At 28.2% G+C, this 17,486-nt stretch overlaps 2 protein-coding genes across 2 annotated transcripts; one reads left to right on the forward strand and one right to left on the reverse strand.

Annotated features, from left to right (window-relative positions):
- The first annotated feature begins 5,736 nt into the window (after positions 1-5,736).
- Positions 5,737-8,690, forward strand: LOC124925663 (protein SMAX1-LIKE 6). The gene is made up of 2 exons (XM_047465733.1): positions 5,737-7,221; positions 7,311-8,690. Exons 1-2 carry the CDS (start codon positions 6,047-6,049, stop codon positions 8,488-8,490), a joined length of 2,355 nt encoding a protein of 784 aa, XP_047321689.1. The 5' UTR covers positions 5,737-6,046; the 3' UTR covers positions 8,491-8,690.
- Positions 8,691-8,803: 113 nt separating this feature from the next.
- Positions 8,804-12,133, reverse strand: LOC124925664 (omega-3 fatty acid desaturase, endoplasmic reticulum-like). Its single transcript, XM_047465734.1, has 9 exons — positions 11,924-12,133; positions 10,516-10,837; positions 10,340-10,429; positions 10,187-10,253; positions 10,020-10,112; positions 9,749-9,934; positions 9,579-9,659; positions 9,361-9,498; positions 8,804-9,274 (listed from the first exon to the last, which is right to left on the reverse strand). Exons 1-9 carry the CDS (start codon positions 11,937-11,939, stop codon positions 9,080-9,082), a joined length of 1,188 nt encoding a protein of 395 aa, XP_047321690.1. The 5' UTR covers positions 11,940-12,133; the 3' UTR covers positions 8,804-9,079.
- Between the last annotated feature and the right edge of the window lie 5,353 nt (positions 12,134-17,486).

Below are 17,486 nucleotides of genomic sequence, written 5' to 3' on the forward strand. Positions count from 1 at the left end.
AAAATATGGTAATCTTTTTATTATATTTAATAAATAATTGATAAATTTAAAAATGCTAATATTTAATTATTATATTGTTATGGTTAAAATATTTTAAATTTATTAGTATGTAATTATTTATTAGAATTATTTAATATTTATTACACTATATAAATAATAATTAAAAAGTAAATATATATATATATATTAAAATACAAATAATCAAATTTATAAAAAATAATTATATTTAAATTATATATCAAAATATAAATAATTTAATTTATAAAAATAATAATTTAAAATATATATCAAAATATAAATAATCTAGTTTATATAAATAATAATTTAAAATATATATCAAAATATAAACTTTATATATAATAAAATTTAAATGTAAAAAAAATAAAAAAATAAATAAATAAAAGTGAGTTTGAACATTAAACTAGGTTAGTTTGAGAATGAATGAACAAACTAGCTTAGTTTGGGAAAGTGTACGTCAAACAAGATTCCTTTGGAAAACCGTTCCCCGTTGTCATACAAATGAAGAGGTATAAAATTATTTTAAATTTAAATTAATTACATATTCTTTTATCTGAGTTAACATAATAGATTTAAAGAGATAACTCTTGAGTGACCTCCTTTTCAATACTTTTATATCGTTTAAAAATTGAAATAACTAATAGGAGCATGCTGATAAGAATTGAACCAATGTTTTTTTTTTTTTAAATAATCAAATTAAATATATATTTTTAAATGTGTTGTAATTGTACTCGTATGGTGGACTGGATCTGTTTGGTTCACATCGGGGAGAAAGTGACATGAGAAGGAAGGACAAACAAGGTCAAATCACAGACCCACGCAAGTTTGAGACTTGGAGCATCTAAATACATGGTAATAACATTTTCATCTTTTTTATAATTATTATTTTGGAGTAATATATAATTGCATGAAAATAAAATCAAAACGTTTTTTTGTATGGAATGTTTATTTTTTCTTAAATTAATAATAACTAGAAAACAAACTTTACTTTTAACACAACAATTTTTTTCAAATCAATTACAATTTAAGTAAAATCTTGACACAACTTAACTTAACCTAACTGATAATAAAGGAATAAAACTGGGATAAATACTGATAACTATTATTTTGTATAGTTTTTTTAATATTAAATTAAAAAATAAAGTGTTCAAACAAAATAATAAATTATATTAACAAAAGTTGTTAATAATATATTGTCAATAATTATGTAAAACTAATTAAGTTATTCTGAAAATATATAAAATTATTTAGGCCTTGTTCCATCAAATAAAATTAAATATCATTTTATTATTCTTTTATTTATTTAAATTATTAATCAAAATAATAAAAATACTTTATATTTTAAATTATTATTTTTTATTTTATTTATATATATATATATTAATATTCTTTAAATATTTTTACCAAAAATATTTGTTACCTACTCAAAATCATCAACGATTATTATTTTTCTCTCTATCTAGGTTTTTCAAACAACCCCAATCCAAACAAGCTAATATACAAATAGTTCAAATAAATCCCCTCTTCTAGCCTAGTGGCAACAAGAGGTGGATATCCCCCAGGCCTCCATGAGGTCCTGGGTTCGAGCCCGTCAGGCGGCAAGTTCTGCGCCTAGTTAATTGGTTAAGTATGTTTGCGGGCTATGTACTTAATCCGCGAGGATTAGTCGCACTCCATAAGAGCAGCGGAACTCAGCGTTCTCACACAAAAAAAAAAATAATAATAATAATAATAATAATTCAAATAAATGATATTTTAAAATAAGATATTACCAATAATTAAACATAAAATATGTCATTATTCTTATTCTTATTGAATTAAGATATTTTAAATAAAAAATAAAGACATATTGAGTAGATTGTATTTTAAGAAATACACATTTTACTATATTTAAAAAAATACTATTTTAATAAAATAACAAAAACTAATAATTTTATAATAACAAATGTTATTAATAAATAAAGACAAAAACAAATAATAATTATTTGCTTGATTTATTATAGATTTATTTATAATATTATTATTTCATTTATTTTAAAAAATATAAATAAAAAAGTTTGCTATTATAATATTATTATTTTATATTATTTATTGCAAAAAATATTAGCCGGAGATAAATACATTTAAATAAATACAGGTAAAGTGTCTATTAATCTCTAAAACGTATTATATTAAGTGTCCATTTCATAATGTGTTTTTTTTTAATAAAATATTTGTCATAAAATTATGGTATTCTGTTTAAATATATATTAATTTATCTTAATTACTAATATCCTATCCATACTTTAAAACACGCCTAATGAAATATATATTAATTTATCGAAATTACTATTATCCTATCCTCACTTTAAAACACGCCTAATTACTTTTTTCATGAACACATCCATTGATGTATACATATAAATTTATATACTTTTTCAAATTTGAACTAACAGAATTTAAATTTGAATTTTTAAGTTAGGCGTTATGGATGGTAGGATATATCTTACATGTCGGGGTGGAGTACCTATCTCGGAACCCGTTTTTTATTTTATTACCCGACTCCGACCTTAATAGGTATGTATCACTATTTCTATCTTTATCATCGTTCGTCAGGTATCCAATCTCCGACGAATATTCATAACCCGATTAGAAGAAGCGTTTTGAGTTTAAACGAGGGTCATGACTGTAGGGTGACATGCTAGTTCTCTTTTAATTTAAAAATAATAATAAAAAAGAACCGATTAAAAACTTAGAAAACCGTAGAAGTTGAAGAAGAAGTAAATAATAAAAGTAGTAATATCGAAATGTTAAAAAACATAAAATAAAATATAAACATTATTTGCTATTATATAATTATGTTGTAGATCTAGAAAAATATACTTTATTATTACTAGAGTGAAAAAAAGTTAGAATAAATACTGAAGAAATAAAAAGTTAAATATTGAATTTGAAAAAAATAGAAGAAAATACATTTATATGACATACGTGTTGTCATGTGTTTTTCATCGCACACCGTTCAATTCTTTTGAAGTCAACCATCTGCGACCTGTGATAAAATTCACTACCCATATAATAATTTACAAGTTACATACCACTAAAGATAGACAAAATTTGTTAACACTTAATTTGAAAATCTTATTTATTTTTCTAAAGAGATTTTAAATTTTTTTCACTGTTCTATATATTCTTGTAATTCCTAAAAGTGGTTGTAATTTTTTTTAGGTTTCTCTTATAACATCATGTCATCACTAAAACTCCTCTAAATTGATATACATACAATTAAAAACATAAGACAGAAATATTTGTACAAAACAACAATAAAGTCAATATAAAATTTAAAATTTATAAACAAGTCTTGTTATTAGAGACAATTTAAGTAATACAAATCTTGCATAATAGAAAGAAAAAAAATTGAGTTCTAGTCTTACTAAAATCGTGTTAAAATAAAAAGTTAAAAATATATAATTTGAAATGAAACTAAAAGAGTGAAAAAATAAGTCTTAAATGTTAGTCAAAACTTAAAAACCTAACAAAAATGAAAGAACATAAAACTATATAAAACTATACGTAAAAGCCAAATGCAAAAACATTTATATTATTGTGAACTTTTGTAAAAGTAACTTGACACAATTGAAATTTTTTTCTTAACAAGTTTACAATATATCTATTGTTTTAATTAAATAATGATATATATATATATATATATATATATATATATATATATAATTATTAAAGTTAGAATAAACTTAATAATATTTTAGGTATTTGGGTCACTTATATTTGTCTTATTCTTTTTGTTTTCTTTTATACAATGTGTGTGCCTTATTCCATTAATATTAATGAATGCTGTTTAAATTTGTAAAAAGTAATAAAACAAAATAAAATAGTTGAAAATGGAAATAAAACAACCTTTTTTTCAAAGAAAAATAAAACTGGAAAGAAAACAAACTTAAGAAAAGTACATTTGAATAATATAAAAAGTCATTTTCAACCAAAAAAAATCTAAGATTTATAAATATAAATTCAATATAAAAGGTCTTTTTCAAGAAAAAAGAAGAAGGTAATGGTCTAATTTAATAATATAATTATAATTTCGTGGAAGGTCTTTTTCATTAAAAGTTTGATTAAACCTTACTAACAATACTTAGATTTACTTATAAGAACTCAAATACGTTTTATTAAATAAACTTAATGTATTGGTCATGAAGAATATTTAATCAATTTTAAAATGTATTTGAAAAAAATTAAAAACCTCACAATATTCCCCAATCATGATCAAATTTTAATTTATTTTGCTAATTTCTTATCATATATTGCTAAGAAGAATTATTAGCAGGATATGATTCTAAGTTGATGGGATGTGATTCAAAGTCATTTGTGATAATTGAAATTCGACCTCTTATTTTTTTGAATTTAAATTAACATGCTTGTAAAGCTGATTTATGTGGTGTTAAAATGTTATAATTGAGAAAATTGTCATTATTATATTTATAAAAGAAATGAAAAAAAATAGATTAAGTGTTAGCATTTTATTTTAAATCGTGAATATATATTAAAAATAATAAGAATTGTTTAAACATAATAATAAATCATTATATAAAAAATGATAATAATAATAATAATAATAATAATATAAACACGTTACCTTACATATTATCGAGTTTATAAATTTTGAAGATAAATAAATAACTCTATGTCTTGTTCCACCGACTTTCTATAACGAATATCAGAAAAAATTATAATAATAACATTATGAATGATACACATCGGACGACTATGATAATTAAATATTCGACGATTTCTTTCCAACTAAATAATCCATCGTAGAATAATCTATGATAACCCAAATCACTTCACTCAAACACAACAAATTAATACATAAAGACACGTCACATAATAAATCTCAATCATCCTCAATCAAAGACTAGGTAAGTCGTTAATTCCACATCCTTATATCACACACGATAACGACTTGTCATAATACAATTTTTTTTCATAATGCCACAAAAATCTAACGAGACACTTCTATAGAATCAAGAGATTCTCAACTACACGACTGTCAATTATATAGTTCCAAAGTGGTGAATTAATTAAGTTTCTCCTCCAACTATCTACAAGTTTCAAATAAATTATGTCTTAACCTTCAAATATAAAATAGTGATAATTGAAAAAGAAATGATGGTTTATTATTATTGATTTAGAATAACTTATTATTATTATTATTATTTGTTGTGAGGATTAGGAATTTAGGAGGATAGGATAGCTGGCGTGTCTCCACCACCACCCAGATTGTTATCACTCCTCCTCACATTACCCTCTCTTTCTTATCTCTTCTTATCTTTTATCTATTCTTACCCATTCAATTTTTTTTACTTATTTTCTTATAAAAATATTTTAATTAAGTATTTCAATATTTTAGTAACAAATTTAATTAAGTAAATTGTAGGTATTTTTTTTTTAAATTTTATTATTTGTGGTCCAAAACAATAAAAAGTTTCAAAAAGGGTGAGGCAAGAAAAGATATGTTTGAAACTTTTGCATCCGATTTAACGAAAAGTTTTATTATTTTTTAAAATAAATAAAAAAAGAAATAGAAAAATTATTATTATTATGAGGAAAAAAAGGCAGCAACAGCGACGGCAGTGGCGTCGTTTGATTGGGCCATCTTCTTCGTGGTGGTGTCAAGTGGAGAGTGGACATGGCGGCATCTCTCTTCCAATTCTTGGTTTGGGTTTCTACTGTGTGAAACAAACAACCATCTTTTTTGGCAATAGGTGGATGAAAGCAAGATCTTTCCTTTCCAGTGAAAGGGAATCTGTGCTCCACCAAGTTTGCGTCTTCATTCTGGGTCCCCCATCCATCCATCACCCAATATGCTCTCTCTTTCTCTCATCTCTCATCGACCCACATTTCCATTTCCATTTCCATTTCTTCCGTCTGCTTCTTCTTCCTTTTTCAATCAATCAATACCCTCTAGGAAAATTTTTTATTTTTTTTAAATTTTCATAGCAAATCGGCGATACATATATATAGTTCGTCGCCGGCGATGCCGACGCCGGTTAGTACTGCTAGACAATGTTTGACGGACGAGGCGGCAAGAGCGCTCGACGAAGCAGTTTCCGTCGCCCATCGTCGGAGTCACGCCCAAACAACTTCACTCCACGCCGTATCAGCCCTTTTATCGCTTCCATCATCATTCATTCGCGACGCATGCGCACGCGCCAGGAGTTGTGCTTACTCTCCACGCCTACAGTTCCGGGCACTTGAACTCTGCGTAAGTGTTTCGCTAGACAGAATACCGGTGACGAAGGCGGTCGCGGATGAACCTCCTGTTTCGAATTCGCTCATGGCAGCGATTAAACGTTCTCAAGCGAATCAGAGACGGCATCCGGATACTTTCTATTTGTACCAACAGCTTCAACAGTTTAACAATTGTAATCAATCGTCTTTGTCTTGCGTTAAAGTTGAGCTCAAGCACTTCATCTTATCGATCCTTGATGATCCAATTGTGAGTCGGGTTTTTGGAGATGCTGGGTTTCGTAGCTGCGATTTGAAGTTCGCAATTCTTCAACCTCCCCCAATTTCTAGATTCGCAAGGTCTCGTCTTCCTCCTTTATTTCTATGTAATTTACCAGATTCAGAATTAGACCGATCCGCTTTCACTTTCCCCTACGCTGGACTGGAAATTCAGGACGAGAATAATAACAGAAGAATTGTCGAAATCCTTACGAAGAAGACCAACCCGTTACTGATTGGGGCTTGTGCAAAGGATGCACTAGTTAGCTTCACCGAATCCTTAAGAACAGAGAAACCCGGGACTCTACCGGCTGAACTTGACGGATTGAGGTTGATTTCTCTGGAGAGAGAGATATCTGAGATTTGTGAAGCGAAATTGGAAGTTAAGTTAAAGGAGATTGGCGATTCAGTTGAGCAATGCTCTGGGCCGGGAACATTGATTAATTTGGGGGATTTTAAGAGGTTGATAGTAGAAGATGGGCATGGGGCATCATCATCTTCCATTGATGCTGTAAAGCTTCTTGTTTCAAGATTGACAGGTCTACTTAAAAATCATGGCAGAAAGAAGTTATGGGTAATTGGGGCTGTGGAGAGTTACGAGAATTACAAGATGTTTCTTGCTCAGTTTCCTTGGGTAGAAGGAGATTGGGATTTGCAGACTCTACCCATCACTTCATCAAAGCCATCGCCATATCCAAAATCCAGGTTTGTCCACTTCAAAAGATAGATATAATTTCGCTTTTGGAATCTGAATGGCAGATTTTTAATCTTCATGATGATGATGATGATAACAGGTTAATCGGGTCATTTGTCCCACTTGGTGGTTTTTTCTCTGGACCAACAGAGTTTGAGAATCTACAAAGTGGCAGTGGTGCTCATGGGTTCACTTTATGTGAGCTTTGCAACCAAAAATACGAGCAAGAATCTGAGCAAACAATTGGGGTGCAGTCAAAAGATGATCATGTAATATTAAAGGCCAAGTTAGTTGGTTTAAAGCAGAAATGGAATGACATCTGCCAACGCCTTCACCCAATTCCACGATTCAATCATGGACCTGCGGAAAGCTCTAGATTCGTTGCTAAAACGAAAGAAAATCAGTCCACGAGCTCAAACGAACCATCTGTGGTTCGTGTACCTGAAAATGCAGAGTCTTTGGGGCAGCGACGGCCATCCACAGATCTTGGTTTGGGCTGCTTCAGCAATGAGCAGCATGAAGGGCAGACCAAGAATTTCAAATCTATCTGTAAATTCCTGAGCGAAAGAGTTAGCTGGCAAGACGACGCCATTTGTCAAATTAGTCAAGCCATATCTAACTTCAGAAGTGGAAACAGAAGTAACAGCCAAGGAAGAAGAAGACATAGAGGTGACTTATGGCTTAGCTTTCTTGGACCCGACCAAGTGGGGAAGAAAAAGGTTGCATCTGCACTAGCTGAAGTAATTTACGGTTCAATAGAAAGCTTAATATATGTGGATCTAAGCAGAGAAGATTGGGCTGGTTCAAATATTCGAAGAGGAAAGACCGTGATCGATTATATCTGCGACAAGCTTAGTCTAAAACCTCATTCAGTCGTTCTGCTTGAGAATATAGATAAGGCTGATTTTGTAGCTCAAACTAGTTTGTCTCGGGCAATAACAACCGGGAAATTTGCCGATTCCCATGGAAGAGAGATTGGCTTGAACGACACTATCTTCGTAACAACCTCAGGTTCTTCAGAGTACACAGAGGAACAGATAGCCAAAAGGAAAAGGAAACAGATTGATGTCAACATTGACTCGTCTGAACAGGACAGGCTGGGAAAGAAGAAGAAACACGATACTAGATCATTCCTAGACTTGAATCTGCCTGCAGATTCATTGGAAGAGGAAGAAGAAAAGAGTGACTCGGAAAACTCCAACAATGGTAGTGATTCTTGGGTAGAGAGTTTCTTGATTGAGGTGGACGAGAAGGTGGTTTTCAGGCCTAGAACTTCTTAATAATATTCTTCCCATAAAAGTTTTTCTTTTTTGTATGCAATAATAATAAATAGGATTTTGTATGTTTGTATGTAATAATTGCTGCTGGGCTGGGTAATTTAGTAGCATCTACTTATAATATGGTGGTGCTCCAAATGTAAATTCCTGTATAAAGAAACTAGAGGAATTAATGATGAATGAGGTTTGTGACATTCTTTGGATTTCATGTGTATCAAATGTAAGATGGACAATGAAGATACAATTTGAAAACTACTTCATGTAAACGGTTTCTCATCTTGATCCAGATAGACAACAAAACACAGGGGACAGGAAGAATAGGAAACAGAGAATAAAAGATCAAATTATTCGAAACAAACAAAATTTGAGGTTCGACATAATGGTAAAAAATGTAATCTTAACTAGGAAGAAGACTACTCAACCAACAAGTTCTACATAACAGTAATAATAGATGAGATAAGGGTAGGTGATCAATCACCCACAGCCACAACAAGATCACAATAGAAATAATAGCAGCAGCAATCAATGATGACTTTCCTTTCCTTTTCTTTCTTTTTTTTTGTTCTTTCAGGGTTATAAAAATGGTGTAAGATTACTTATTCTTGGTTGGCTCTGGAAAGCCATAAAGACGAGGATCGGTTTGGTAATAGACCACATCTCCCTCGTTGCTGACATAGTGGTCTTCCCTCATGCTTCTTGAGAGATTACCAAACAGGTGAAACGGGAACAGACCTGATCTCTTTGGCTCTCTGTAGTACTTACCCAGTATCGGTTTAGCAGCCTTTGTCTGAAATGAATTATAACAATATCGATAACAACATCAACAACTGTAATAATAATAATAATAATAATAATTTCAAACTAAATTCTTACCGCTTCAACTAAGTGATAATGTGGCATTTGTGGGAATAGGTGGTGGATGACATGTGTGCCGATGTCGTGGTGGATGTTGTTGATCACACCATAATCGCGGTCCACTGTCGTTAGTCCTCCCCTAAGATAAGTCCATTCCTGCATTGTCGAGAGGCAAAGACAAATCATTCAAATTATCAACTACAAAATAACTTACATCAATCAAACAATAACAATACCTTGCCACGATACCAGGGGAGCTTTTCCTCGTGACCGTGGTGATGCAAATAGGTGACGAGATCTAGCCATGCCACAAAAATCTACATCAAAGAAAAAGATAATTTATATGAAAGTGGAATTTGGGTATTGATTATTATTATAATATAAATTGAGAAAGAAAAAAACTCACCAAGTATGGGACTCCATAAACCTTAAGCAATTGAGGAAGGCCTATTATGGTGGATGAGATGAAAAGAATGGCAGCCATTAAACTCCAGCAAAGAGTTGAGACAGTGACTTCATTCTTCTCACTTGGATGGAACAGATCACTGTAAGGATTGAAATGTGAACCTGTCTTTCCTGGGCTCCTCCACCACTGAAATTACAAAAACAACTTTCTTTAACAGAATTTCCCAAATCAATCTGCTAGCTTATCGAAAAATAAATAAAAGAATCCTCACCAAGTATATTGGATATGCAAACAGAGGGAAAGGAATTTTGAACCTCAAGAACTTGGTTGAGGAATCTAGACTATTATACATTTTCTCCGGCAACTACAAAAATATAAACATGTTACATAAATAAAACCAAGAACACTTGTTTTAAATGAAATCAAAATGGCACTAACCGGCACCCATGACTCATCTTTCTCGACGTTCCCATGGTTTTGGTGATGAGTTCTGTGGCTGATTCTCCTGAAATGTTTACATACTGTGAGAAAGAATAATAATAACAAGAACAATAAATGGGGTTTAATTTAATAAGTTATCAAAACCCTGACCAGCCATGATAAGGGACTAGGATGAAGCTATGAAGAACATGGCCAACCACGCTGTTCAGCAGAGCACTATCCGAAAAGCTTCCATGCCCACTATTTACATGAAAACAAAACGACAATTAGAGGTAACAATTCAATTAAATTCAATAATCATATACATATATTATTATTATTGTTACCAGTCGTGTCCTAGAACAAAGAAGGCCCAAAACATTGTCCCCTGTGCAACCCAATAAATAGGCCAAAACGCCCAATTGTCGAGGTAAATAGCTAAAGAGGCCAAGGCAACAACAACAATGATATCCCTAAAAACATAGCTCATGGACCTCCATGGGTTCTTGACCCAGCAGTGCTTGGGGATAGCAGCCCTTATGTCAGCAATCTTAAACGGTGGAGGGGCACTTGGATCAAAATCAAAGTCATATTCTTCACCACCACCACTACCATTCTCAGTCTTCTTCACAGCACCAGAGTTAACCTTGCTCAGTCCATTATTAGCACCTGCACCACCCATATCACAATTCAAACCAGATTCCATTATATAAACAAAAACAACAACATTACACTTTCAACATGTATGTTTGTATGTATATGTATACCTGCCATTCTTTAAAATGAAGAACAGAGTACAAGTAAAGTTAAAGCTTCTCTTACACTAAATAAGGGGATGGATTATGATGGAGCAAAAGTGTGTTCAGTAGTCACACCAATTTGATTCCTCCCCATTTCAAGGGTTTAATATTCTACATTTCAGTTTTTTTTAAATTCATTCCTAATCAAAGAACATGATTCCTCTTAAAAAAAAAAAAAAAAAAACAGGAATCTGATACTAGGTTTTATCTATATTTTCTTAATATTACAAATATAAGTTAGATTTGATTTCAATAATTGACTTCCTTTGAATATAAACCAAATAAGGTGGTGTGTTAGTGGGGTTTAAAGAAGACAATATTAGAAAAAGGCAATAATAAAAAAGAATTAATTGAGGAGGCAATGCGATGGCACGTGATGAGAGGCGAATGGTGGCCCACCACTAGTGGGGAAAGAATACAAAAGATAGCAGCCCAATTGTCGAATCTCGGCCCAGATAGGCATGTGATTTGGTAGGTCACTTTAGCCCTTAAATGGGGCCCACTTGATTTTTTTAGGGCAGAACCCAGTACCCAGTAAAACAGGGAATAATAATAATAATCGACCATTCCGCCGCCGCCGCCCGACCCCGACCGACCTCCACCGGAACTTTCTCTCTCACACACACTCACACACACACATTACAATCTTAGATCTTGGATTATATCCATCGATACCCACATTATTTGAGATAGAAAGAAAGGAAGGAAAGGTTTCAAATTTTAAATCTAAATGAAACAGGATGCAGAGCAAGAACAAATCCATCATGAATCGATCCCCCATTTCAAATGAAAGAATTACAAAATACAGAGCAAGAAGAGATCAATTGGAAACAGTTACGATATGGAAGATGAAGGAACAATGCAATCAAATTAGAAACTAAATGAATGAATGAATCTATAGAGAACCCATTAATATGAATGATAAGGAAATCTGAAGAAAAGGAATAGATAATACCTTGAACGCCCTGCATCTTGGAATTGTCCCAAGAAAATGGCTAATGGAGATAAGCAGCCACCGTTCTCTCTCTCACACACACACACAAAAACACACACAGAGAGAGATATAGAGAGAGAGAATTAGGTTATAGAAAATAAATGTGTGAAATTGGCAACTCCAAAAGCGGAGCTGCAGAGGTGAGAAGTAAGAAATGAATAGAGAGTAGGTTTGTGTATATATATAGAATTAAGAACAAGAAGAAGAAGAAGAAAGAGAGAGAAATCATGCAAATTTTAGAGAGAGAGAGATTCACGTGTGGAGGAGGAGGAAGAGAGAGAGAGATAAATGTTTTTTTATTATTAATTTTTTACAAAAGTAATAAATAAATAAATAAATAAATATTTGTTATATGAGTAGGTGAAGGTGCTTTGCAATTGCATCCACATATGGCCACATCTCTTACGAGGTATATAACAAAAATCTTTTATTTTGTAATTTCATTTATTTATTATTATTATTATTTGAGTAGTGGAGGCTAACATGAACTTACACTAAAAATAATAATCACAAATAAGCCAATATATCTCGAAATATTTATTAATTAGCAATGTGATGTGTTATCACTTATCAACAAAAACAAACAAAAAAAAATTTACAAAATGTTAACAATTGTCATGCTTCTAAATAATATCACATTTATTTATCAACCTTGCCTTTCCATTTATCAAAATTTTAAAACAATAAAAAATTATGAATCAATTATTATACATAATTTTGTTAAGAACATCTTTAATATACAGAGCTAGATCCCATATATCCTTGATCTTTTAGATAATTTTCGTCACTACACTAGTAAAGGGAGTAAATCATTAAATTTATAATAAGTACAAATACAATAAAATTGATAAAACAGTTGAGCGAATGGTTAAATTTATAATAAGTACAAATTCAATAAAATTGACGAAACAATTAAGGGATGCTGAAGAGATAAACTTAAATACAGAAAAGAGGAAAAGACAAAAGATAAAAACTATGATATAACATAGAAACTAAATTGTTCATCCTCAAATACTAAAGTAAAAAAAAACATTGACAAAAACCTTGAAATCCTAAAAAAATAATACATTTTATCATATTAGTACGAATTCATAGAGGAAAATTAAACAATGGGAGGAAACAAACATCATTATCTGCTTCAATTTAATCTCTCTTCATGAAAAAGGAAAGAGAAAGTGAACGTGGAAGAAGATAATATGATAAAAAAAAAGACAGATATTAAGACAATATATGTTGTGATAAATAGATTAATTTGTGTTTGTAATGTGGTTTTGATTGCTACCATTTAAAGTTTTTGGATAATTTGTTTGTTATCTTACAATCAAAATTAAGATTTGTCTAGATCCTCTCACTTTTTAGAATTCTTAATGAATGTTGTTAAACCATTTTTAAAAAATAAATATTAATTACAAATTATATTTATTTAATTTATAATTTAAACCATTGAATTTGGATGGTTTTTTAATATGTTTATTTTATATTTTATTTTTACTAATTAATGTTTAAATAAAACATTAATTGAAAAAGGATTTAACTTTGTGTTATAATTAAATTTTTATTTATAATAATATTTTATTTGTCAGAGTACTAACTATAAATTTATTATATTTAGATTGGTTAAAAATGCCTCTAATTTGATATAATTAGTGAAATGTATTTTTAATTTTAAAAAATAATTGACTTTAAAAAAATTACAGAAATATTTTTTGTGTGAAATATAATTATTAAAAAAAATTAAAAATATAATTTTGTTTGAATAATATAGATAATTCTAATCCAATTCGAATTTAATCAGATTCGATCTCAATCTAATCCAGAATACTTAATCTAAATGAGTATTTCGGATCCGAATTAGTTTAAACGCTCTACCTTAAAGATAGTTAGTGTAGCACTGTAGCCTACTAGGTTATATTTAATATAACAAATATCATATTGAAAAAGTAGAAATAACACTTCAATTTTGTTTGTTTTAGGTTTTTGAAAATAATTTTAGATGATTTTACAATGTTAGATGAACATAATCTAAGTTAGTTATTAAGAGTAGAGTAATGTACACATTATTTTAAATTGGTTTCGAAATAACTTTATTAAAAATATATATTTAATTAGTATCATTTTGAAAACGTTTGATTTCTTTGTGAATTGATTATCTTATTAATAAAGAGAATATAACCAACAACTCAACTAGACATAAATCATATTGCTTAAGTCATTATCTATATATTAATAACAAGTGTGGAAAAAAAAAGTGTAAAAGAAAGAGACAATTAAACAATTAAAAAAGAAGCCGAAAGAAAAAGAAGGAGAAAATCAAAAGGCTTGGGCTTTGTTAGTGATATTTTATTTATTTTTCTAAAACACACTGATTTTTCATTAAGTAAAGCAAACAAGATTAACCAAAAAAAAACATAAAACCAATCTAATAATGACATAAGCAAACCCCATTTTGAGAACTCTACCCACCATCAAACTCATATAATAGGTTTTTTTTATTTATTTCTCTCTTGGAATCCACCAAAACACTATTTTATATATATTACCGACGATTTTATATATATTATCGTCTTTATCTATTTTAATATTTATAAACTGAGTTTAAAAGTTATAAGTTTAATTTTATTTTTTTATATAATTTATTTATATATTAATCTTATTTATATATATATAATCTTTTAATATATTCATTTTGTTTTTTATATATTATATAATTTATTTATATATTAATTTTATTTATTTATATATATTTAATTATTTTTTTCTTAATTATTTTTATTATAATCTTTTTTAATTAAATAGAAAAAATATTGGGGTTTAATTTGTAAAATTTATAAATATGTAGATAGTATTAAAATGTTAAATAATTTGTAAAAAAATGAGTATTCTGATAATATTCTTTTTAATTTGAAAATAAGTTTTTGAATTCAAATTAAATTATTGTTGGTTTAATATGACATTTATTGTATTTTAAATGTGAAAACAGAATTAAGGATTAAAAATAATCTAAGAATAAGACTATATATTTGTAAGATCATATGTTATAAAAGTGAAATTTAGTGACTAGATCAATCTGTTTAAGTCCTAAAAACTAATTACCGACAAACATCTACATTTGATTTATCCCAAGAACACATGTACATGTGGTTGGCAGGTTCCACTATATATATATTGATAGATCTGGGATCTAAAAGAAATGATTTTGTTTGAATATTTTATTCATCTTTGATCTATATATGATTTGCATATATTTTATTTTAGTAATTGATCAATTTACTACTCGTAATATATATGTCCAAGTGATTCCTGCAAGCATATACTCTGTCCTAACTCCTAATTTAACCATATAAAATGACCAAATAAAAAAATATTTTATAGGCATCCCAAATGATAAAAGTCATCAATCAACATCCAATTTTAGAGATGAAATCTCTTGTAGAAATATGATAACAAACCCGTGCAGTTTACCAACTCCAACTCAAAAACTTAAACTTTATTCTTAAACTAAAAATTACTTAAAATTTAAAAAATGTCAAATTAAAGAATAATTTATCTTTAACTCAAAATTCATTTTTAAATTTAAAGAATATTCTTGGAATATTCTTTTTTACACCAATTTTTTAAACTTTTTTAATATTACCTATATATTTATAAGTTTTACAAATTAAACCTTAATATTTTTTCACACTATCACCCATTAAAAAAATTATGATGAAATTAATTATAAATTAATAATTTAAACAAAAATAAACATATAAAAACAATTATATATATATATATAATTGTATTATATAAAAAAATTAAACATATAAAAACATTATTTAAAAAAATTAAACATATACAAAAATTATATAGAAAACTAAACATATACAAAAATTAAACATATAAAAATGTTACATATATAAAATTATCATAGTTTAAGAATTAGAAGACTAATTTAAAATTAAAAAAATTGGGTTTATGATTAATAATAAAAAATGGTGGAAAATTCAAAACAAGTTTAAGTTTGCAATTGAGTTGGAGTGAAAAAATGATTTCAGGTAAGAGAATGCAATTGGGTTTGGAGATAATCTTAGGACAATCAAGATCAAGTTGAATATATAATTCTCTTTAAATAATGAAGCATATGCATAATGGTGATACTCTTAACTTATTATGATATTTGTTTTTTAATTCAAAATCTTTATTTATACTTGACTTATCTATTTATCATATCAAATAAAAAAGATATGAGAGAAATTAATAAACATTTTTGTTGTGTAAGCACCTTCTCTTCTTCGTAATAATATAAAATGTACCCTAAATTATATATATATATATATATATATATAAATATATATATATATATAAATAAATAAATAAAAAGATACTAAAGAAAAGGGACCACTTACTTTGTTACGTAACTTTCTTCTGATTATATATATATATATATATATATATATATATATATATAAAATGAATTTCAAGATATTTATATGAATATGATGAGATGAAAGATTAAATAAATGTGAACAAAATTAAACATTTTTTTACCTCTTTTGTTGCAATTGTGCCTTCTAAGGAACCATTGTAACCCCCCAAGGGTCAACCTCAAATACATTTGAAAGATGTTTTTGATTTATTTAATTAATATGTGACCATCATTATTCCTCGTGATTTCTGATGATTCTTATGTTATTTATTGTATTAATATATTGGTATTTCAGACATACAAGCTCATAACAGGATGCTCTATTATATTGTATTGCAATTTTTGGAAATCTATTAAAAAAAAATAAAAATAGAGGAGCTTAAATAAAAAGAATAATATTTAAAATATCAATATCTTAAATTCTATTCTAACTAAAAATATTTTAGGTTGGAGTAATAATACTTATTTCCTAAATTTAAAAACCAAAATAAATAAATTTGGAAAGTCATTAATCTTAAATCATTTTCAGAAAAACAATCAAAAGAAAGTTTTTGAAATTTTGGTATTTTACCCTTCACAAGTCATTTACAAGATTTTTTTCATTTAATTTGAAAACATATATTTGTTAGATTTTCATGGTAGTAATGGAATTCCATTTGAAACAAATTTAATGTGTCATAAATTCACAAATTTCAGTTTTTAATATATATGTGCAGTATAAATGTTACAAAATTAATTTTAAATAACCCACTAGAGGCTATGCCTAAAATTAAAGTGAATTTATATTTATAAAATTTAAAATAAATTATTACTTATTTAATTAAATGAAATTTTATAATTATTGTCTATTTCTATTATCATTTGTTTTTAATGTTTTTTAAATTAATTTTATATTTAATTATATATATATATATAGATAATAATAATAATATATTACTATTTTATAATTTAAGTAATATATCATTTTTGATAGCATTTCTTAAACTAATAAAATCAACCGGATATTCTGAAGTACAATTTTACAAAGAAAAAAAAAAGGATAATCTAGCTACTTATTTTATTAAGTTCAAGGGAGCGTAATTGCAAATATCGTTTTCTAAGAACAGTGAAATTGGGCTT

This window comes from Impatiens glandulifera, chromosome 2 (assembly GCF_907164915.1).
Source record: "Impatiens glandulifera chromosome 2, dImpGla2.1, whole genome shotgun sequence".
Taxonomy (NCBI): Eukaryota; Viridiplantae; Streptophyta; class Magnoliopsida; order Ericales; family Balsaminaceae; genus Impatiens; species Impatiens glandulifera.

Bases quoted from the DNA above. Each gene is read 5' to 3' on its own strand.
- LOC124925663 (XM_047465733.1), top strand. From the start codon at position 6,047: ATGCCGACGCCGGTTAGTACTGCTAGACAATGTTTGACGGACGAGGCG. The intron at 7,222-7,310 runs GTTTGTCCACTT...TGATGATAACAG, and splicing joins TCGCCATATCCAAAATCCAG to GTTAATCGGGTCATTTGTCC.
- LOC124925664 (XM_047465734.1), bottom strand. The intron at 10,430-10,515 runs GTAACAATAATA...TCATGTAAATAG, and splicing joins TTTGTTCTAGGACACGACTG to TGGGCATGGAAGCTTTTCGG. The intron at 10,113-10,186 runs GTTAGTGCCATT...ATATTTTTGTAG, and splicing joins AAGATGAGTCATGGGTGCCG to TTGCCGGAGAAAATGTATAA.